This window comes from Ursus maritimus, unplaced genomic scaffold (assembly GCF_017311325.1).
Source record: "Ursus maritimus isolate PB19 unplaced genomic scaffold, ASM1731132v1 scaffold_9, whole genome shotgun sequence".
Classification (NCBI taxonomy): Eukaryota; Metazoa; Chordata; class Mammalia; order Carnivora; family Ursidae; genus Ursus; species Ursus maritimus.
Genome location: NW_024427107.1, coordinates 45676789 through 45700388, shown reverse-complemented (window position 1 = coordinate 45700388; position 23600 = coordinate 45676789). Strand labels below are relative to the sequence as shown.

Sequence of the window (23600 nt, the reverse complement as noted above, 5' to 3'; positions counted from 1 at the left end):
TACTATAATCAACAAGCCAGGCGGGAAGGCACCAACTCCCCTCTCTCCCGATGGGTCCTTTCCTTTGACTCCCACAGTCTCTGGGGCTGTGATCTTCTTGGCAGGGCCACACCTCCCCAGTCCCCTGAGCCTGACCCAGGCGGTGTTTGCAAAAAGGAAGCCTGAGTGTACGTGGGTAAATGGGAGCATTTCTTCTATCGTAGGATGGAGAAATAGTCACACACAAACAGACACACACACACACATACACACACACACACACACACACACACACACATAGAGAGAGAGGCAAGCATGCAATTTTCAAATCCCATGGGAAGTTCTGACCAAGGTATTCAGCTACAACCCCATCGCCTTTGTCTGTAAGGCAGTGCTTCCCCCCGGGGCGGATTTTCAGCAGCAGGGGCCTGGGGAGAGAGGGGTGCCCCGTGGCGGCAGGGATTTGCTAAACAGATGTCAACCCTCCCTACTGCCCCATCTCCCTTCTGAAGCCCTCGGCCTTCCTGCTCTCAGACCCCCTTGTTGTCACACCATCCTCCAACTATCTCACATACCCTTGCCCCATCTTCGGGAGAAAACAGTGTATTATTTTATAGTGACCTTCCTAAGAGCGGGCAGAAAAGAGGTAGGCACCGATGAAAGAAGGGACTAGAACATCAACCAGTCACAGAACAGTGCTCAGTTAACATTTGTTGAATGACTGATATACAGAAAAGTCATATCTAGATAACCCATTAAACTAGAAGAGCTTTGGGGGCTCCTGGGTGGCCCACTCAGCTGAAGAACTGCTCTTGTTTTCAGCTCAGGTCATGATCTCAGGATTGTGAGATGGAGCCCTGCGTCGGGCTCCCCACTGGGCATAGAGTCTGCTTAAGATTCTCTCTCCCTCTCCTTCTGTCCCTCTCCCTCCCCCCCCCCCCCCCCCCCCTTAAAAAAAAAAAAAAGCTTTGAATGTAATTTGAATGTAATATAGAAAAAAACAGATTGTTGTTTACCCACTTTCTATCCTACTCCACCCTTCCACTGGCTTCTCTGGACCTTGCACCCCCTTCCCCCAGAAATTGTGGACCTAAACATGCTGCCTTAACTTAGCTAAGCCCCAAAATGCTTAATTAAGACACATATCTGGATGAGTGGAGGGGCCAGTTTTGCTGGTGAGAAGCCCAGACCACTGCCATGTTGAGGTCAGGAGAGCTCTATTGTATCTAAGATCACATAAGCCACAGCTTATAAGATTAAAAAGTCCCCAGATCATTTTGGTCCCCTCAGACGAGAGGGAGCTCGTAGTTCTAAGATGATGCTACTATCTTCGAGCACCCATGATTTGTCACGCACTTCCTTAAATCATTTTATGCGATTATACAACAACTCTAGTTCCCAGCCTCACAGTTGGGCACATGGAGGCTCAGGGAGATTCGAGGGCTTGTCCAAAGGACACACGGAACACTGGCAGAGCCACTGAACCCAGATCTGTGTACTTCCCTCCCGAGCACCGTGATACCTCACCCAAAGGGCACTTGCCCTCAACAAAGGGTACAGTCTATTCAACGACTTCATGTTAGAAGTCAAACCTGGTCATTTTTCCTACAGGCCAGCCTTCCTCTTAAGAGAATCCCATTTTGGCTGCTGTAGAGACAGGTATCCCCATAGGAAACCCTGGTGACCCATTAAGATGTGAAGAAGGCTGCCTCTGGCCAGACTAGTAGGAGCCACGATGAGAACCAAACTGCGTCGTCTGGTGATTTCAGGAGGTGTTGGCTTCACAGCCTAGTGGGGCTGCTCCAGGTACAAATGCTGTTAGGCAAAGCCACAGAAATAACAGACCGAATTAAGCTTTAATCTCCCAGCCATTGTAACGATAATGAGTGCACTTTGTAATAATTGCCAGAAGTGTGCGCAGGGAAGAAAACCTTGGAAAAGGCCACAACGTCAGTTTCTTTCTTTGCAAACCAGGGACTGCTGTACCAAGCAAGCCCCTGAGCTCCCGCAGGGCTAGAATAAAACTGCGCGGCAATTAACAAGGAGGGAACAGATTTAGAAACAGACCTGCATTACCAATGGGTCTGCCAGCGACCCTGATGACCGCAAGGCCCATGCCCTTTGCCCTGCCCGGAGGCAGGCTCTTCTGCACATTTCCCCGGAGGCTGGAAATCCAGCTCACTTATATAACAGGCTTCCAGGCAACACTCATCTCTAAGGGGGAGGGCCTCTGGGCTATTGTCATTTCTGTAGCTTCCAAAGAAGGCACTCCCAGCTTCCTGGGGATGTCGTGAACTACCTGACCGTGAACTACCTGACCACGTCTGCCAAGCCTCTCTTCTCTGGGTCTGTTTGATTCATTGTCCAGAACCCCCAGGAGGTAGCATTTCCCCATCACAATGGGTGGTCACACTCAGGAAGCAGAGCCCCAATGGGGTAACTGGGTACAGCTTTTGTCTTTCTCCTGCTCCTGTCCTCACTTATGCTTTTGCTCTGATGAAGAGACCTTGCCCTGCAGAACCACGAGGAAGCTGGCAGCGAGTGCCCAGGGAAGACTTAACCGCTCTGCCGCTGTGAACATTTGAGTACACAGCCCCGTTGGAGTATCTGTATTCAGTTGTTTCGGGTATATATCTGGGAATGGGATTGCTGAGTCACATGGTAGGATTCCATTTATATGTAACATCCAGAATAGGTACATGCATAGAGATAGGAAGCAGGGTGGTGGTTGCCAGGGGCTGGAGGCAGAGGAGGAGGGGCTGCTAATGGGTACGGGGTTCCTTTCAGGGGATGGACATGTTTGGGAACAGTCATTGAGGTCGTAGTGGCACAACATTGGGAATGTATTAAATACCACTGAACTGTACATTTTTAAAATGACTAAAAATTTATGTTATGTGAAGTTCACCTCAATAATATATATATATTTTTTTAAAGTTAGAGCCTTAGGGGCGCCTGGGTGGCACAGCGGTTAAGCTTCTGCCTTCGGCTCAGGGCGTGATCCTGGCGTTATGGGATCGAGCCCCACATCAGGCTCCTCCGCTATGAGCCTGCTTCTTCCTCTCCCATTCCCCCTGCTTGTGTTCCCTCTCTCGCTGGCTGTCTCTATCTCTGTCAAATAAATAAATAAAATCTTAAAAAAAAAAAAAATAAAGTTAGAGCCTTAGTCATCGAGACCTGCCTTACTGGGGGAGTACAATGCGAAATAAAAGCCACTGAGAGCGTAAGACCCCAGACACCTTGACACTGAATGCAGCTACGGTGCAGTTATAGTTTATGGGGAGGAGGAGGTGGCCTGGTAGCTTCAGATTCATCAAAGACAAAAATCTTCATCCTGTCGTTATTACCATAGGTATTCCTTGAAATACAGTAAGCCATTTAAATTGCTCTCATAAACAGTATTCACAGTCCTGGGAACAACATTCTGGACAGCTCTTATGCACGTCACGGTTGAGAACCACTGAGGGAGACTGAAAGAAGGGAAAAAGGCAAGTGTATGATGCACGGGGCTGTCCTTCTAAATCTCCCATCTTGAAGATAAAGAGGGGGAGAAGTCCAGCACGGTGACTCTGGTTAATAACACTGCATTGCATTTTGAAAGTGGCTAAGAGAGCAAATCTTAAAAGTTCTCGTCACAAGAAAAAAAAATTCTGTAACTCCGTGCAGGGATAGATTTTAACTAGATTTACTGCGTGATCATTTCACAATGTATGCAAATATCGAATCATTATGTTGTACACCTGAAACTCATATAATGTTATCTGTCAATTATATCTCAATAAGCAAACAAACAAAATGTTCCAGAAAGACACAGCAGAACACATGAACAAATAGGAAAACATACCATATTTTCTGACAAGATGACACAATGTCATTTTCCTTTGTTGTATCAAGAGTAGGGTGATCTTCTTAATTTGATTTTTAAATTTAGCATAATGTCAATAAACCTGTGCATAATAATAAAAAAAAGGAGGGTAGGAAATTTTGAAGATGTTCCTACTCATTTGTAGGATTTAATCCCATTCTGTGTACTTATTAAAACTCTATAATATAATATTAATACCTGTTAATAGATTTGTTATGATGTCATCTCATTTGAGGGAGAGTTGAAAGAGTTTGGACTCTGTTAAAGGATAATATTTTTAAACAATTAAAAGTGAAAATCATGATTCTCATACAGATATGAAATGATCACCTGTTGAAGATTTTATTTAACTCATTAATTGACCAGGGAGAACTTGAATAGCTGACACCTGGGTCATAGTCTCTATTCTCCTGCATGGGTGCTGCCCTTCTCGGCTCAATTCAGCCTGGCAGACCCCTCCAGGCCTCCAGCCGGGCCAGGACCATGATTCTGTTCCTTACATTTCTTTTTTTTTTTTTTTTTTTTAAAGATTTTATTTATTTATTTGACAGAGATAGAGACAGCCAGGGAGAGAGGGAACACAAGCAGGGGGAGTGGGAGAGGAAGAAGCAGGCTCATAGCAGAAGAGCCTGATGTGGGGCTCGATCCCATAATGCCGGGATCACGCCCTGAGCCGAAGGCAGACGCTTAACCGCTGTGCCACCCAGGCGCCCTGTTCCTTACATTTCTTAGACTCAAATGTTTCCTCTCCACAAACCCTACTGAGCTGCTGGAGGAGATGGCCCCTGGCTGGGGTAAACTTATAATCAGCAGTTTGAAACAAAGAGAACCAGCTTTTCTCTGAGCTAGACACTGCAGGGCCTGGAGGGAGACCATAGAGAGAGAGAAGGAGCGTGGCGCTGAGCACAGGATGTAGAAAAGACCCTGCCCCCACCCTTGAGAAGGTTGCTGTCCAGCCTGGGAAAGCGGAGGCCACTCTGTATGAGTCAGGAATCTCTCGAGAAACAGAACCAATAGAATGTGCACATATAGAGAAAGAGAGATTTATTTTAAGACATTAGCTCACATCATTAGGGACACTTGGCAGGTCTGCAATCTGCAGGATGGGCCAGCAGGCTGCAGACATAGGGGTGAGTCAATGTTGTGGTTCAAGTCCAAAGGCCATCTGCCACAGAATGTATTCTTGCTCAGGGGAGGTCAACCTTTTGTTCTACTCAGGCCTCCATCTGACTGCATGAGGCCCACACACGTATGAAGAGCAATCTGCTTTATTCAAAAGTCCACTGTTATAAGTATAAAGTCCATCTAAAAACATCCCCATGGACACAGCTACAACAATGTTTGACCAAGTATCTGGTCACTTTAGCAAAAGTTGACACAAGCTGACACATTAAAGCCATCACACGTTCCTGGGACCATAGCCTGAGTCTTAGGAGCCAGTGGGTCAGGGGTCCAGGTGCTGAAGACTTTGCTGAAGAACAAGGCCGGTGCTGGGAGAAGGGAAAGGAAAATATGGCTTCAGAGTGGTCAAACAGAAGGAGGTTAAGGAAAACCAAGCCCAGCCTTATCAGCCCCTTGTCCAGCTCTCTCCCTGCTGCCCCCTGTTCCCTAGGGAAGCTTTGCTACCAGTCCTACCTCCAGGTTTATCAAGGAATTTCTACTGAGCTCATAAAATGAGCCAAGACAACTCATCATGGCTTTGCTCAGCCAGACCACTCTTGTGAGGACCCAGGGAGCCGCCCAGAAAATCTGGACTTCCTTCTCTTAATTCCTGGGGTGCCCTGTGATGGTCTCTCAGGTTTACAGTCTAGCTGTGCCTGCAGGGGAGACCGTTGGGACCCGGCAGTGATGCACTGTGTGACATCATAGAGGAATAAATTCAGCCACCCTGGAACCAGTGGTTTCTCTATCTCTGTTGGGGCTTCAAGTCCTTGGTAGTAGGTTGAATGGTGGCCCCTAAAAGATATGCCCACGCCCTAATCCCTGGAACCTGAGAATATGACTTTGTGTGGAAAGAGATGTTTTGGGGTATAATTAAATTTAGGATCTTGAGATGAGATCATCTTGATTATCCTGGCTCCCTGCCAGAACTGTTCAACTGGTACCCCAGAACCCATTTCCAGTCAAAACCTTTTCTTCCCTGGCCCGCCAAGCCCTAAGTCCCTTGTGGGAATTGGGATGAAGAGTCCCAACAGGGAGTCACGCTGCCTGAATGTGATCCCTGACCTCGCCGTTTCCTGGCTGCGTAAACTTAGGAGAGTATTTACTACAGGCGTACCTCATTTCACTGTGCTGAGCTTTATTGTACTTCTCAGAGACTGCGTTTGTCACAAAGCGAAGGTTGGTGGCAATCCTTCATGGAGTGAGGGCAGTGGGGCCATTTCTTCAACCGCATTTGTTCACTTTCTGTCTCTGGGTCACATTTGGGTGGTTCTTACAGGATTTCAAACTTCTTCATTATCATTACATTTGTTACGGTGATCTACGATCAGTGATGACAGCTTGCCAAAAGCTCAGATGTGGTTAGCATTTTTTAACAATAAAGCATTTTTCAATTAAGCATTTAATTAAGGTATGGACATTGTTTTTGGACCTAATGCTATCGCACCCTTACTAGAGCACAGCGTAGTGTAAACATAACTTTTATATGCACTGGGAGACCAAAACATTCATTTGACTCTCTTTATTGCGAGCTTCGCTTTATTGCAGCGGTCTGGAGCCCAGCCCCCGGCAGCTCTGGGATGCGCCTGGACTCACATAGGCCTCAGTTGTACCCGCGTGAGCTTTCATTTCCTCCTCTCTGAAATGCACACACTGTGCCTGCCTCATAGGGCTGCTGAATGGATCAAATGCTCAACGCTCAATAAATAGTGGCTATGACTATGTTTACAGAACTGGGCCCTTTTCCTAGTTGTCCTCTGTCTCTCATCAGAAAGCCTGGGGCCCCTTCTGGTCTAACCTGGAAAGTTCTGTTTCTCTGATTGGGCCAGGAAGGCATCTTTCAGAACGTGTGAGGGCAATTGGCAACAAACAGAACAATCTGGCAGATAGCACACCACAGAGAAGGCCTTCAGTCTGACTCAACAGTGTGCCTTCCTGGACTTTCAAAGAAAGGAAGTGGCAGCAATGAAGAGGGATGTCAGGGTCCCTGACTCCACCAGACTCCTTCACACTCAGAACCGCTCTGCTCCTCAACTCTGGGGCCCATTAGCACCGGACCGGGGTGGCAGGGAAGCCCCTTCACAGCGGCCTGCTGCTCCGACACGTGAAGAAGAGCAAGAACTTGGACTTTCAGATACTCCTAATTCCCCCTTACCTGAGTCCTGAGTTTTAAATTCATTAAAATGGCAATTCATTAAAATTTGTTAAAATGGTAAGAGAGCAAGTACTTGTACGTACATGTTCATAGCAGCACAGTTCACAATAGGCAAATGACCTTCAGCAGACGAATGGGTAAACAGATTGTGGAAACTACATTTAACAATATGATTCAACCATGAAAAGAAATGAAGCACTGGCCCATGCTACAACTTGGATGAAACTAGAAAACATTATGCTAATTGAAAGAAGCCAGACACCAAAAGTCGTGTACTAATGGTTCCATGTATGTAAAATATCTAGAACAGGTACTTCCATAGAGAGAAAAAGCAGACTGGTGGTTGCCAGGGGTGAGAAGAGGGGAGAGTGAAGAGTAACTGCTTACCAGGTACAGTTTCCTTTGGGATGAGGAAAATGTGTGGGAACCAGATAGTTGCACAACAGACTGAATGTACTAGATGGCATTAAATTATTCACTTTAAAATGGTTAGGTTTTTGTTATGTGAATTTCATCTCGATTTTGTTTTTAAGTGACAACCTTCCACATGAAAGAATCATGGAAGATTCTGAAAGAGCTGAAGACCATCAAGTCTACCTTCTCCCCGAGTCTGGTTCTCGGATCTTTGCTTACTGCCGTACCAGGGAAGAGAAAGAGGCTGCCGATTTGGAGCCAGTGCCCCAACTCATCCTTCAGTGGGGGTACTTTTGAAAAGAAACAACCAAAAAGACAGGTCTGGTTGTCTGCACAAGATGTATTTGATTTCAAAGGCAATTTGTTCTAGGTTATGATATCTTTTTTGCATTCAATTAAAGCTTCCATTCCAGAAATATTAGTGTTCTTTAATACCTCCCCCACACCAACTGTAAGTTCTTACAGCAGCTTTCTGGATGAGCAGCAACCCATATTCCTTCAGAACACGGTTGGTCAGAATCTTGGGCGTCCCTGTCGAACATATGGAGAGAAAATCGCTCTTCTCACTGCTGTACCAGTTCTTTAAAAGTCTTCCCAAAAGGTACTCCTAGTAGCCATTGTGCAAATGTATGGACAAAGTAAGGTTACATTTGGAGGAACTCCTGCTACATCAGATGAGCAAACACCAGAATCCCCAGTCAGCACTGTGGATGCCAGAGAGCAAAAGACTCCCCTGTACCTCGCAGCTGGAATCCTCCCTCTCATTTCTCAATCACTGTAGGTGCGCCAGGGTTGGCATGGCAGTTTGTCAATGCTGTGAGTCTGGACTCTTTCTAGATTATATCTGCGAACTTTAGGATGCTATCCTTATTTACAGTGTCCAAAATGGTGCAATAGCCCATCCACACTTCAGCCTACAAGAAAGGGGAAATAAGAGCAATGGAGGACAAACCCATTTCCTTTCAGGAACATGACCTGGAAATTTCACACATCACTGCCGCTGATATCCTATTAGCCAGAATCTAGTTACTCTGTCACACCTAGCTACAAAGAAGGCTGGCCATGTGCCCAGCTAACCTTCCATCACTGTAGAAAAAGAGGAGAATGGACACTGAGAAGAACAACTAGGACTCAGCTCCACCGTCCAACTAATGTTCCTTCTTTCACTAATATCCCCAGTCCCTTTTCTGTCATTCAACACAGTGGGTTCATGCCTTTATTCATGCTTTTCTCTAACATGGAAGGTTCTCCACACACATATTGCCTTCACTGTCCCCTCAGGCCTCATCTCTTCCTTCCTGACAACCCTCCCTGACAAGCCCAGCCCTCAGTGACTTCCCAAGGCATTCCTTGACCTTTATGTTTTCATTGTACATGATGTTGCATGTAGCTAAGGCTTAATTTCAGAACTAAACAGTACATTCCTTGAGAACAGGGTCCCTATCATATATTTTTCTTGTATCCTCCATGATCTCTAGCTCAGTGCAGAGCACACATATGTATTTAATTGAATGAATTGAATTTGATTAGAATTGAATTGAATGAATGAATGAATTGAAATGAATTGAATTTGATTAGAATGACATGCTGAACAATTTAGGACAATATTTATTTTCCTTTAATGATGGTATTTTTTCACCTAAGTGGTCTGCATACTTATATATATACACATAATTTTATATAAATAAATACATATTTACTTATAGACATACATATAAAGAGTTTAATCCCAGGGCACCTAGGTGGCTCAGTCGGTTAAGCATCTGCCTTCTGTTCAGGTCATGATTCTGGTGGGGGGGGGGGGTCCCTGCTCAGCAGGGAGTCTCATTAAGAAGTCTCTTCCTTTTCCTCTTCCCCTGCTCATGTTTTCTCTCTCTCTCTCTCTCTTTAAAATAAATAAATAAATCTTCAAAAAATAAGTAAATAAATAGGATAATCATAGCCTAAGCATTTAGCACAGCACCCAACACACAGCCAGTACTAAGTAAATGCTAAGATTAAAAAAAAAAAGTCAAGGGCAAAGTATAAATGTAAAGTGAGTTAACACTTACTACAAGAGCAAGGATTCTGGTATTAGACGCTGGTTTGAACTTTGGTTCTTCTATTTATTCACAGTTTTGTAGAGTATTGAGTAAATTGATTAATGTGTGCTTGTTGATTATCTCTCAGTTCCATGCACACCCTTTATACTTTGATTTATGATGCTGTGGGCTCAGAGTCTGAAAATTAGATTTCCCAGATTCCCTTGCTAGCTGACTTTCAGTTAGGGTCTGCAATTGGGAGGCACAACTGGGAGATTGGGAGGCAGGAAGAGAGAGGAAGAGTTCTCTTCCTCTTTGTACCTTTCTCTGGATGTCTACAACTCTGGCAACTTTTGACCCTATACCAGTGTCATGTCACTTTCTAGAGGCCCCAGCACCAGCCACCCGGTTCCCCCTTGGCAGTCTCAGTACCAGGTACATGACGGTCCTACAGCAGCCCAGCAACCAAGACGGTGGCTCTTCCTCTGCATTCCTGAGTTCTGCTTATACCTCTTTCCTTTCATTCCCCCCACCCCAGCCCTAAGTTGCTTCCCTGTATTTACTAACCTCACTGCTTTCTTTTGGACAGTTCAACACATTTGAAATCCATTCACTCTATTCGATACTCTCTGGTTAAAATACCTAAAATAATTTCTGTTTTCCTAATGGCATTTTGACTGATACAGCGTGCGACGTGCTTAATGCATTTCATCTTCTCAACAAATGTTGGTTCTCCCCTAGGTGATTCCATTCTTCTGTTTCTTAAATTATCATGTCTTTTCAGAGTTCTTGAGCTTTCTCCATGGGCTCCCAGTATTCCACAAAGACACTTGTTCTCAGCCCTAGGTATGAATCTTGGTCAACAGTGGAATCCTTAAAAATACAGATGCTCAGGGGCACCTGGGTGTCTCAGTCGGTTAAGCATCCGAGTGTTGATTTGGGCTCAGGTCATGGTCTCAGGGTTGTGAGATTGATCCCCGAGTCTGTTCTGCACTCAGTGGGGAGTCTGCTTCTCTCTCTCTCTCTTTCTCCCTCTGCCCCTCCCCCTGCTTGTGTGTGCTCTCTCTCTCTAAAATATTTTTTTTAAAAAAAAATCTTTTTAAAAAAATGCAGATTCTCAGGCCCACCTAGCACCTGAATTTCAAGGAATGTTATATGCATTTTGAAGAAGTTCTCTAGATAATTAGTTGTGCTGAAGTTTGAGGAAGTCTGGTTTAGAAACTCAGAATATACAGTATATTAATGACTTCTTAATGCCTCACAGGTGGTAAAATTTTACCTGTTTATTGGTGTCTCAATAAATGTTGTTTGATAATGATGCTGACACTTTATCCCAATAACCAGTTGAATAATCCTTTGTTTCAGTGACATCAAGTTAAGACTAACTTGAGCTGGTTTACAACCATGGGACTAGATGTTTCTTGGCTCCATTCCAGATGTGAGGGCTAGTGCAAACTCCCATGGATGGTAAGTGACAGAATCAGGGCTTGGCCTTGGTTGAAACTGGGGGACACACCAAGGACAACTAACTTCCCAGCATGCTAGGCTTATACCACCCAGATATAATTGAAACCCAGGATGAGGGAACCTAAAAGATAACAAAAGAGAATACCACAAACATTTATCACACTATCTGTTCTCTTGGCTACCTCTTACCTCTTCCCTTCCCATTATGCTTTTACACTGACCTAATCTAAGAAAAACCTTCACTCATAACAACACTGCTCCTTTAAGCCCATGTTTCTCTCACCCATCCCCCATACCAATTTTCCTAGATTCGAATCAGAAGCCCATGAAGAGCCCCTTGGGTGAGAAGTGATCCCATAGATGTTGAAGGAAGCTTTGCCCTCACAGGAGAATCAAGGCACTTATCATGAAATCCTGTCCTTTGCAATTATGGTTGTACCAAGTGAGATATAGTCTCATTGGTGAGCTTCCAAATTCCATCTCAACAGAGAAGTCCACATCGAGCCAACAAAGTGTAAGGAGAGAAGGTGGAGCCAGGGAAGGGTTAGTGTAACAAGCTGGGAGACCGCAAATAATATGACTTTATTTATTACTTTAACAAATAAATCAGAGCTTACATTTCCAAATAGTAAAGTTTTTTCCAACCATGCTGCCCATGGCTCATTTTAAATTTATTTTAAAATTATCCCTAGAGCCTGCTGCAGATTTTTATGAAAAATTCTTCCTGGCCTCAAATCTTCTTCTGTGAGTAGATTTGATATTTGGAAACAACTGAAGTCATTTAAAAGTAAATCTGGTGACCAAGGTATGTGATCAGGATGGGAAACACCTCTATTTGGTTAAACCTGGCTGTAACCAAAAGAAACCAGGACTAGAGGGGAATGTAAGCTAGTTGTGAGTACAGTTTTCAAAGAGGAATCACAAGCATTTTAGATGGTGTTAGAAGAAGTAATAGTCTTCCAGGATGACTATTTTAAAGGCTGGCTCTCACCCTAAGTAAGCAGATCATGTGTATGTGTGAGTGTGTGTGTGTAATCAACCTAACTTTGTAATATTGTATTTATAGAAGTTGTTTTCAGTTCTCTCTCTACATATAAAGATCCCCAGCTGTCCAGGGTATTCTTCCCTGCCTATCATGACCTAAGGCGATGAGATTGTCTGAAAAAGACAAGGATTTTGGAAAAAGATTGGTGTGCAAATCTGTGCCTTAACTACTTACTCTCGCTGTAATCTTCCACAAGTTGCTTGAGCTCCCTGCACTTCGGTTTTCTTATCTATATAATGAACATACTAATACCTACCCCAGTGGAGTAATTGAGAGGATTAGAGGAACTAACATATACAAGTTCCTAGCACAGTGCCTTGGCCCAGAGCAGACACTCCATAAATGGTTACTATTATTAGTGCAAACATTATTTCTTAAGTTCATTCCAGCTAGCTAACATATAGCGTTCTGTTAGGTTCAGGTGTACAATATAGTGATTCAACAATTCCATGCATTACCGGGTACTCATCATGACCAGTGCCCTCCTTAATCCCCAACACCTATTTCACCCATCCCCCCCCACTTCCTCTCTGGTAGCCATCAGTTTGTTCTCTATAGTTAAGAGTCTGTTTCTTGGTTTGTCTCTCTCTCTTTTTTCCCCCTTGTTCATTAGTTTTGTTTCTTAAATTCTACACATGACTGGAATCATATGCTATTCGTCTTTCTGTGACTGACTTGTTTCCCATAGCATTATGTTCTCTGGCTCCATCCATGTTGTTGCAAATGGCAAGATTTTGTTGTTTTTTATGGCTGAATAATATAATTTTACATATATGTGTGTGTGTATATATATATATATATATATATATATATATATACACATACTTATACATATATATGCATTTTCTTTGTCCATTCATCCATCCGTGGACACTTGGTCTGTTTCCACAGCTTGGCTATTGTAATAATGCTGTTGTAAACATAGGGGTGCATGTATCCCTTTGAATTAGTGTTTTTGTATTCTTTGGGTAAATACCCAGTAATGTGATTGTTGCTGGATCAGAGAGTAGTTCTATTTTTAACTTTTTGAGGAAGCTCCATACTGTTTCCCACAGTGGCTGCACCAGTTTGCATTCCCACCAGCAGTACAAGAGGGTTTCCATTTTCTTCACTTCCTCGCCCACATTTGTTTCCTGTGTTGTTGATTCTAGCCATTCTGACCGGTGTGAAGTGATATCTCATTGTAGTTTTGATTTGCATTTCGCTGATGATGACTGATGCTGAGAATCTTCATGTGTCTGTTGGCCATCTGGATGTCTTCTTTGGAGAAATGTCTGTTCATGTCTTCTGCCCATCTTTTAATTGGATCATTTGTTTTGGGGGTATGTGAACATTATTATTATCATCAGTTCATAGTTGTGTTGTCGAGACAGACTCTCCTCAGTCATTTCTCCAAGGTAGAAATACTGATAGGTCTATTTATATGAACCAGAGAGCCAAGCCTGGAGAAGCCCGTGATGAGTTCTAAGTAGAGGAGGGAGGAGCCAATGATAACACACTAGAATTGTTTCCTCTTCTCTTGGTCACCTATGGAACCCTACAAAATGAGAAAATTGTATCATCTCATAGTACATCAGTGTTAGAATGTTAATACAGAGATATCTCATTTAACCAGTAGTACTGGGAATGCAATCTTTTGCATACACTAGATAACTAGAGTTTTCCCCTTTGAGAACCAACACTTTTCCCAAAATATTAATCATTTGGAAGAAAAGCACTTGAAAGCATACCATTCACCTCTCTCTTTTTTAAAGCAAAGGACATGATTTAACATGTTTGCTACAAGCCAGGATGATCATTATGAACGTCCATTGCAGTGTGTAGGGGAGGCTCAGAGCTGGGCCTACCTTTGGTTTTTCTGCCTTTTCCTTCCTTGACGTTGGGCATTGTCTGGAATGACAGGTTTGAGATGCAGCACATTCCCCAACCTTGGAAACAGGTGGATACTCAGAAACTGCCAATGCTTAGGACAGTGACCACATACTACTTAGGGCCATAGGTTTGTTAGCAGGCAGACCTGAGGTGAGACCCTACTTCAGCCATGTAATCTTGAGCAAATTACTGTACTGGACCTCAGTTTCTTCATCTGTTCAATGAGGATAAAAATAGTACCTCCATCATAGGGGAGTCATGAGTCTTCAAGAGGAAAATAAAGTGCGTAGCGTGGCACTGGGCAGATAGCGAACGCTCAACAAACATTATCTACCACCATTATTATCACCAGTAGCAAGCAAGGTCTCCAAGAAACTCTGATTTCCTTACTGCACACTCAGAGACACCCACCCTTCGTGGGTTTTTCCTCCCATCTGTTAAATAAGACTGATTGAAGGAGTAGTCTGAATAGTCAGTGATTAAAGCCCTCTCAATTTTCCCCCATAATCTGGTGACACTCCCAGATAAGAGAATTTCAGCCAAAGGAGAACTTCCAGTAATTCTGCCAAAAGCCAATCATTCTCATAAGGGCCAGGTTTCCTATATGGCTCGCATGGCCACCCAGCCCAGCTGGGTCTGCCCCTATGAGTGGTGCGGGCGACACCTAGAGCAGGAGTGGGCTCCAGGGACCACACACCTCTGTCAGATCAAGTCATCAGGCCATGGCTGGTGATCCCTGGTGGCAGAAGGGCAAGAGGCAGGAAGCCCCCAGAGGCTCTTGTCTAGCACCCTTCACAGACTAAAAAGAAACGTGCTACAGAGCGCTGGCTGCTGCGGCCCCGGTGAGGATTTGGGACCCTGCGGCTCTCCGAGTGGTTCTCTTCTATCTCGTGTAGTCCTGCAGGGGTACTGAGCATCCTCAAGGGCAGACTGTGCTGGCTGTCCCACCACTCGGGGATATAATTTAAGGTCACTCTGCAGTTTCGGGAAGTCAGCAACAACAGCTGCAGCCTTTGTGCAGTCCAGATCAGGAAAGCTGGGCGGCCCCCCCCCCCCCCCCACTCTTCCCCACCGTGGCACCGTGAGTGCACCAACAGTGGACCGCGGGCTCTGCAATCAGCCCCCAAGTATTTTCCCCCAGCACGTGCCCCTGGGTTAGGGCTCCAGGCTTTGTACCAACTTCCTGGCAAGCACTTGCTTCTCCCGGGGACTCACTGCCTTTAAATGATTTTCCCAGGATAAGTGCCAGATTGGAGACCATCTGACAGTTTTTTTTATATTTTATGTCCCCAGGCCTGTTCTCTCTCCATCAAACCTCCACAACCTCCATTTACCTATCAGCATCCCTCACTTCATACAGCATGGCTTTCTTATCAAGTTGGGGCTGGATGGAGTTTTTATAAAGCAAGTCATATTTCAAATACACTAGGTCACCTTGAAATTGTGTTAGTTCTCTATTGCTGCACAAGAAATTATCCCCAAACCATAGGGGATAACACAATAGTAAATATTTATTATCCTCACAATATCTGTGGATCAGGAATTCAGGTATGCCTTCGCTGGGCGGTTCTGACTTGGGGGTCTCTCCTGAGGTTAGAGCCACGATGTTGGCTGGGGCTGCCTTCTCCTGGAGGGACTGCTTCCAAGATGGCTCCCTCAGACGGCTGCCAGGTTGGTACTATCATTGGTGGAGGCCTCACTTTCTCCCCACGTGGGCCTCTCAGGCTATTTGGATGTCTTCACAGCAAGGCCACTGACGTCCCCCAAGGTGAGTGACCCATGAGACAGAGCCAGGGAAAGCTGTCCTTCCTATGACTCAGCCTTAGAAGTAACATCTTATTCATTAGAAGGCAGTCTATCACTCAGTTGGGGAGATAATTAGCTCAACCTTTGAAGACAGCAGTATCACAGTATTAGTGAACACATTTTAAAGTCACCGCAAACAGTTAGAAGTAGATCATTCACTCATTTAACAAGTATTTATTGAGTACCTACTATGCACCCACACTGTTCTAGGAGGTTGGGGTACATCCTGGACAAAACAGACCAACATCCCTGCCTGTCCTTGTCAAATTAAACTCTAGTGGAGAGAGACAGAGAAGAAGCAACAAGCATAACAAGGACATTTTGTAGTGTGCTGCAGACTTAAGTGCGCTGGCGACAAAAGGATCAGGGGAAGAAAGCTCCAGAATCCTAGCGTCAGGTTACATTCTAATAGAGTCATCAGACTTGTCCTCACTGAGAAGGCAGACTGGGGCAGGCAGTGATTTGGGGAGGTAACGGGACCATGCTGCGCATGGCCTCATAGTCCCACCATATGACCACAGAATCCATGGGAATCCTGGTGGCTGTCCCATGTTCCCTCGCGGGTACAAGGATGGGGAGAGAAGTTTCTCTGCAGCCCGTGAGAACTGCCAGCATTCCTTTCCCCTGGATCACATAAGGAAAAGGTGTTCTTGTGGCCATCCCCAGCTGCAGGTGGCCTTCGTGGCTGTTCGGGGGAGCTTCTATGCCACCCTGAGATAAGCTGCAGGCAGCCTGTGTGTATGACACACGACATCCAAGGGGGAAAGATAGGCGAGCCCCTCAATCCTGAAGAGATCTCACGTGGAGGAGCAGTGCTTTTGTAGTGCCGAATGTGTACTTTCGGTGCTTAATGGATCATGGTGTTTCTACAGCTGAAGATAAGCTCCAGACCACACCCAACGAAAGCCACCCAGCCCAAGTAATGGCAGAATTTTGAAGTTTTCTGAATCATGAAGGGAGGGAGCAGGAAGGAGAAGACATTCCAGGCTTATGTGTGGCCAAAAGGGGGTCAGCACACTACTGGTCTTGTAGAATCTCTCAGGAGACCCTTGTCAACAGGGTGCCTCAGGCTGGTGGAGCTAGGGGCAAAGCAGTGTAGGCTGGGTGCCAGAAGATTCTATGGGGGCACCCAGTTCTAATTTAGCCATCCAGACAGGCTAGAGGAGCCCCAGAGCAGGCAGAAGGGTGGGGGTATTTGCACAGGTATGTGTGACTCCTCTTCAAGGGGCGGTCATGATCTAGAGAGTGTGGCGACTATTCCGCTGCAACATGGGCTCAATCTCCCTTGCAACAGACCCCATGAAAAGGGACCCCATCCCCAAGGGAAGAGAGAGTTTGAGGTGCACAAGAAAGCCCAGACATTGGTTCAGGGTCTGAGGGGGACCTGCACCTGTAGCAAGAGATGGTTCCCTGACAGGGTCATCAGTCCGGCCCAAATGATCTTGCGCAAAGATGGCTGTGAGGAAAGAATGAGTGAGAAAGCTCTGCCCCTGGAGGTGCTGTAGACATGGGCTGCTTACCATGAGAGCAGACGACAAACACCAGGATAACTGATGAGAACATGAAGGAGCCCCCTGGGTGTCAGAACAATCATCTATAGCCATGTCCGAAGCCCATGGATGCCGACGGAGGCATTGGGTGCAGAAGTTGGCTTATACCAAAGCGAACATTTATTCTTACTTAGAGGGCAGTCCCTGAAGGGTTAAAAGGCAGAGACTGGGTGGGGGTGGACACATCCAGCTTTGTATCCTGGTGATGTCATTAACTGGGTCAGAGAAGTCCCTTAGCCCGTTTCCTCACCTGTCAACCTCACACAGCTAGCAGGAAGTACGTGAGAAAATACCTAACATGGTTCCCAGTGTATAGAAGTAGTCCACAAATAGCTGCTATTTTTGTTACTATTTTTACAAATGTTGTGGACAGCCGCTGTGGGGGCCTTGTTTGGTTTCGTTGCCCAGCACCTCTTCCTCTGGAGATGCTGCCCCCCTATCCCACCCCCACACACTTGGTGGTTGTGGGCAGCTCACCCCAGGACTTGCACAGGGATGAACAAGTGATCAAGTTGGGGCCATCAAATTCTCTCTCCCAGGGATTGGAACCCTAAGTGTTTTCATGGCAGGAAGGCAGTTAGAGCTGAGTCATCCTGTGACAGGGAATTTCCTGGAGTGGCTCCTGCTATCATCCCTCCCAGGGTCTGAAATCCAACTCATCCTTCCAGAGTCTGACTTGGCCAGCCTCCTGGTCGTGAGCCCCTCATTGCAGCCAAGTACCCCTCTGACAAAACAGTCACAGGGTAGGACATCGCTACATAGATGGCCATCTGAATGGCAGTGTGGGGACACAGAAGCCAGGAAAGAGGATGTGACCTTCCCACTTCCTCCCTTTCCCTTTTCAGTTCAGCCCATCAAGAGGACTTCTCTGCCCCCTGCCTTCACTTTTTTTGATTACTTTCTTTTTTTTTAATCAGGGTAATATATGTACTTAAATGTGAGAGTCAAATAGTGAATAGAGTTGGGACAACTGGGTAGCCATCTGGAAAAGATGAACCTGGATCAATATATAGGATAAATTCTAAACGGATCAAAGAAGGTAAAAAAAAATTTTTAAAAACCTTAAACTTTCACTAGGTTAGAGTATAGATGAATTACTTTGTAATCTTTGCATGTAGAGGACCCTGCTAATTATGACTCACCATCCAGAAACTATCAAGGAAAATATTTCTAGATATGACTACGTATCAGTCAAAAACTTAGCAGAAAATAATAGCAAAGACAAATGACAAACTGAAAAATAAAATTGCAATACAAAGGATTGATATCCCTAAAAGGTAAAGAACTCCTAGAAATCAAGAAGAAAAAGATACAAAAAAAAAAAAATGGAACGTGGGCAAAGAACATAGAACATTCAGAAAAAAAGAATTCTGGATGTCTCTTGAACATTTAAAAGATTCTTAACCTTACTCATAATGAGAACAGACTGACACCCATCAGACTGAAAAAAAAACTCAGAAGTTTGACAACACTGTGGGAAAATAACCGCTTTCACACAATTCTGGTGAGAGAAAAAGATGCTACACACCGTGTGGAGAGCAATTAGGCATTGTCTATCAATAGTACAAATGCATCTGCCCTCTGACCTCTGGAAAGTTATCCCACGGCTTATGTGCACACAAATGAAATAACATATGCGTTGTTGGTATTAGCAGAACATTAGAAACACCCCCAGTGACTAGTTTAAAAAAAAAATTCAAAAGTTTACTTTAAAAAAATCCATCCCATGCTCCACCTTAGCCCCATCCCCAATTCTCAATTACCAGAAGCTTTAAAATCTGTTCATTGATTTTTCAGATATTTACCTGTATATGTCTCTTTTAAAATGTTTATATTATTTCTCAATTTTCAATTTAAGCATTATCTACTGATTTTCTACTATAGAAAGGAAGTATTTAGGCCTATTATATATCCTCCACCCCTTATGCACACACAGAGCTATTTGGTATTCATTTTTCCCAAATTCATTCTTAATATTTGAATATTGTAACTATGCAAATATAGCTTACAGTTGAAACATAGGTATAGAATCATTAAAATTCCTTCCTTGAATATTTTATTTTATTTTTTAAAGATTTATTCATTTGAGAGAGAGAGAGCATGAGAGGGGGAGGGGAGGAGGGAGAGAGAGAATCCTCAAGCAGACTCCTCGCTGAGCATGGAGCACAACACAGGGCTTGATCCCAGGACCCTGAGATCATGACTGAGCTGAAATCAAGAGTCACTGCACAACCGACTGAGCCACCCAGGCACCCCTTTCTTGACCATTCTAAATTTTTCCTGAAGTTAATAACTGCCTTGTTTTTCATTTGACCATTTCATTTTCACGTGACCATTTTTAGTGCATTTATCAACAATTTATCCCCCAATATTCTATGTATCATAAATCTGAGCTCCTTTATCAATTCCCTTTTTTCCCCTAGAGTTTTCCCCTTCATTCTTTTGCCGTATGCACTAGTTTCCCTCTAGTCCTGCTGCAGAGCACCCATCTAAAGACCTGTCTTTACTACCACCCTGAGACTTTCCTTTGTTCACTCCATCTCATGTGTTGGATCCATTCATCGTGTAGTCTGGATCCCAAGTCTCCTAGATTTGCTCACTTATTTTAGTAAAATACATTCTCTAGTAGATCCTTAAGAAAGAGTACATAGAAAAAATTTGAGGTCCTGCATGTCTGAAAATGTTTTCAATATACCTTCACATTTGGTGTGTTGGTTTGGCTTTATAGGTCAGTTCAAAAATACTGTTTCTAAATTTTCCATTTCCTTTCAGCATCCAGTGTTGCTGTTGAGACGTCTGATGTCATCCTGTTTCTGGTCCTTTGCTGTGGTTTATTTCTTCTCTCAGGAGACCTCTCTGGAATGTTCTCTTAATTCCTGGTGTCCTGAACTTTCATGATGATGTGCCTCAATGTGAGGTTTTATTTTACAATTATTTATTGTGTTTGAGCACTCCATGGAATTTCTTAAATCATTTCTTTGGTTATTTTCTTTCCTCAGTTTTCTCTGTTCTCTCTTTCTGAATATGCTATCAGTTGAATGTGGGACTTCTGAATCAATACTCTCCATTTCATATTTCTTCTCTCCTACTTTCCAATCTGTATCTTCCATTTCCTTTTTTGAGATTTCATTAATTCCATCTACTAATGTTTCTATTGAATGTTATTCCATCGCCGCACTTTTATTTACTTTTTATTTTTCATTTACTTTTGAGAGAGAGAAAGAGAGCATACAAAGCAGGGGAGGGGCAGAGAGAGAAGAAGAGAGAGAATCTTAAGCAAGCTCCATGCTCAGTGTGGAGCCTGACACAGGGCTCAAACTCATGACCCCAAGTTCATGACCTAAGCCGAAACCAAGAATCAGACTACTCAACCAACTGAGCCACCCAGGTGCCCCTCATCACTGCACTTTTAATTTCTAAGTGCCCTTTCTTCTTCTCTGATTTTTATAGGATTCTGTTTTTTCTCATAATTTCACAGTGCTTTTGATTATTTCTGCTCCCTGACTTTTTTTCCTGCTGCCTTCAAGTTTTTTTTTTTCATTTGGTTTCTGTCTTTCATGCAATCAATCTGCCATGTTAAACGTAAGTCTCTAGTCATTCTCAAATGTTGGAGTCTTCCAACTCCTAAATCCAGTCTCTCTTGTGTTTTTTCAGACTGTTGGTTTTTTAAAATAACTACATAAGCAATATATAAATATGTTCTCATTGTCAAAAATTCGAACATTATAAAATTATACTGAGAAAAATGTAAAAGTCCCCATATACTCCCACTTCTGTTCCCAAAGGTAACCACTGACAATAGCATGGAGTCTAGAACATCTCTGTGTGTGTGTGTGTGTGTGTGTGTGTGTGTGTGTGCATTTTATTTCTTTAGACTACAAGAGTTATTTAATTTTTGAATTGATGACCCAACATTTGAATATTAGGAGATCATATAAAAATTCAGATTCCCAAACCCTCTCTTAAAAAATTAGAAATTCTGGCAACACCGGACCCACATATCCATATTATGAAGTGCCATCTTTTCTACAGTTCTGTTAGTCCCCACTGGACCTGTGCCCACTTGTATTACTTACCTGGCTCCTTTAAGCATTGGAGCTAGTGATGCCTAGGTTAGGGTGTTGGTGTATACTCTGAAAGTTGTAACACATCCATCACTAATTAATAAGAGAATAGTCTATCAGATCATAGGAAGATCTGTCAGATAGGAAAACCTAGAGGGGAAAGGCCTTCTCTTAGAATGCGTGGAAAAGAGTGGGCTGGAGTGGACTGGACACCAGGTCAGTGGACTATTGGACATGGAATATAGGACGGCTCATTAACTTCTGATCCCTGAGTATTTTTTCCACTGATCTTCCCCAACGTAGATTCTGTGGCAGCAAAATACACGTTCTGACTTCTACATAGAAGAATACGTACAAGCTAGAGGGCAGGTGAGACAGGGAGCAGCAGACATGGTCTGCCAAGAGGAGAGGATACTCAGTCTGAGCTATCTGTCACCATGGCCATTGCATCATGAATGGCTGCCACATGCCCTCATATAGCTGGTTACCAAAGCTGCTGACTCCTCACACTTTCTCCAGTCAGGGAGAAGACCCACTGTGCCATTTTGCCCTAAACAAATGCATGGAGGATTTTGGTACACATAGCTGCGATCGCTGTACGCGGTCCTATCTATTTAACCTGGTAACTAGCCACACACCGTTTCATCCAAGGCAAATCATGATTTAAGCCCAGATGAAGGGTAAAGAATACAGATTTTATGAACCCTTTTATATTAAAAAGGAGTTAAGGAGAATCTAGTAAAATCATTTCTGTGGGCGGATTCTTAGCTGTAGGAATATATTACATATTTGTCAGCAGAAGAAAACATCTCTGGCCCATTTTAATTCACTACTATATAGATAAATTTTAGTGTTCCTTTTTTAAATTTCACAGGTGCATGGGATGATTTGGAGGAAAAGAGTTGGGTTAGACCTCATCATTTGTCTATAGAACACAGAGAAAAGGGCCCTTGAGTTCTGCCAGTCTCTGCTCTAGTGAAGTTCTCGTGAGACATTTTTCACAGAAGAGCAGTATGACCCCTATTTTTGCCACTGTCATCTTACCCCACCTTCAACCTTTCTTCCTCTTTCCCACCAGCCTCACTCCCAAGGGTCCTATAAGGAGTCTCCAGTGGGCCCTTGCTCTGAAACCTGTGCAGAGATCATAGAAACATTATTACAGCCACAGTTAATGTTTATTTTCTTGCTGCCAATGAAATACCAGCCTTTCTTCCACTAAATTGCTTCACTATACTGTACTTGAGAAATGACAGGGTCATCTTTGGTCACCTTTTCACCCTGAGCAGAAATAAAGGGGCATTTAATGGGGGAATACAGATGGAATGATCCAGGCTCCCTCCGTAGACACTATTTTAGGATGCAGCCAGGGAGAAAAGACAGAGAGGGGAGTAAGGAGACGAATTATGTGATATTTCTCTCTCTTCCCTCCCAAATTGAATTTATTCCTGTCTTTGCTTTCATCTAATACTGCTATCATAATTTCTCTTGGATGCTTCCCATTATCACATAGGAAAATGGAATTCTAAACCATGATTGAATCTAAATACTAAAATCATTTAAGATACACTACTCCTGGGACATACAGCAAAATGTAATAAGTTTCTCAAAATGTGACCTAATTATAACTGTCCTTTTAAGTTTTATTTCCCGCTGGGACCAAATGTCTGCAGTTAAAAATAATTCTTGAAACAGGTCCATGTTGCCACAAAACTTTGCAGAGTCACTTAAATGTTATCCATATACCCAATTTATTTTTCTCCTCTGTCCCTATGTGATAAAAGCCAGACATCCAGGAGAGACAGGAGGCCAAGCCACACTCAGGCAGAGAACATGCTGGGCCAGAATTCTCACAGTGGAAGCCTTCCCATCTGACCGGATGAGGGGTCAGGTTACCACTGTTTCACTGACACCCCATGCACCAGGGACCCCATATCATGGGGCCTGGAATGCCAACAGTCCGCCCATCTCTTCCCATGCCCCCCAGAGTACTAGGCTCCTATGCTTTGAGTTTCATCTCATTTGTGCCCTGAGTGGTCTTTGCAATGCTCAGGCCTCGATCCGCCTTCACCTCCATGGCCCAAAGTGTTCACTCTCTCCTTCCAGTGCCCATTGCAGCAGATCTCCATTTAGAGGGAGTACTGGCTTCCTGAACAGCAAAAGCCCGCTCTCAGGCTGGCCGGAATCCCATTGCTTTATTTGCA

General features: G+C 44.0%; 1 protein-coding gene across 9 annotated transcripts in view; it reads left to right on the top strand.

Moving 5' to 3' along the window:
* LOC103661510 overlaps window positions 1–23600 on the top strand; it is a 96586-nt gene that overhangs the window by 72033 nt on the left and 953 nt on the right. For 7 of the 9 annotated variants that reach the window (XR_568140.2, XR_005833735.1, XR_005833732.1 and 4 more), the window contains one exon: window positions 7694–7990. The exons of 1 other annotated variant lie outside the window; for it this stretch is intronic. Coding sequence is in view for 1 of the 8 variants with exons in the window: in XM_040626003.1 (XP_040481937.1) it covers window positions 7694–7944 (251 nt within the window). In the remaining 7 variants the exon portion in view is untranslated. Of the gene's footprint in view, window positions 1–7693; window positions 7991–10960; window positions 11063–23600 lie in introns of those variants that run through there. One more of the 9 variants, XR_005833733.1, reaches the window with a different exon arrangement.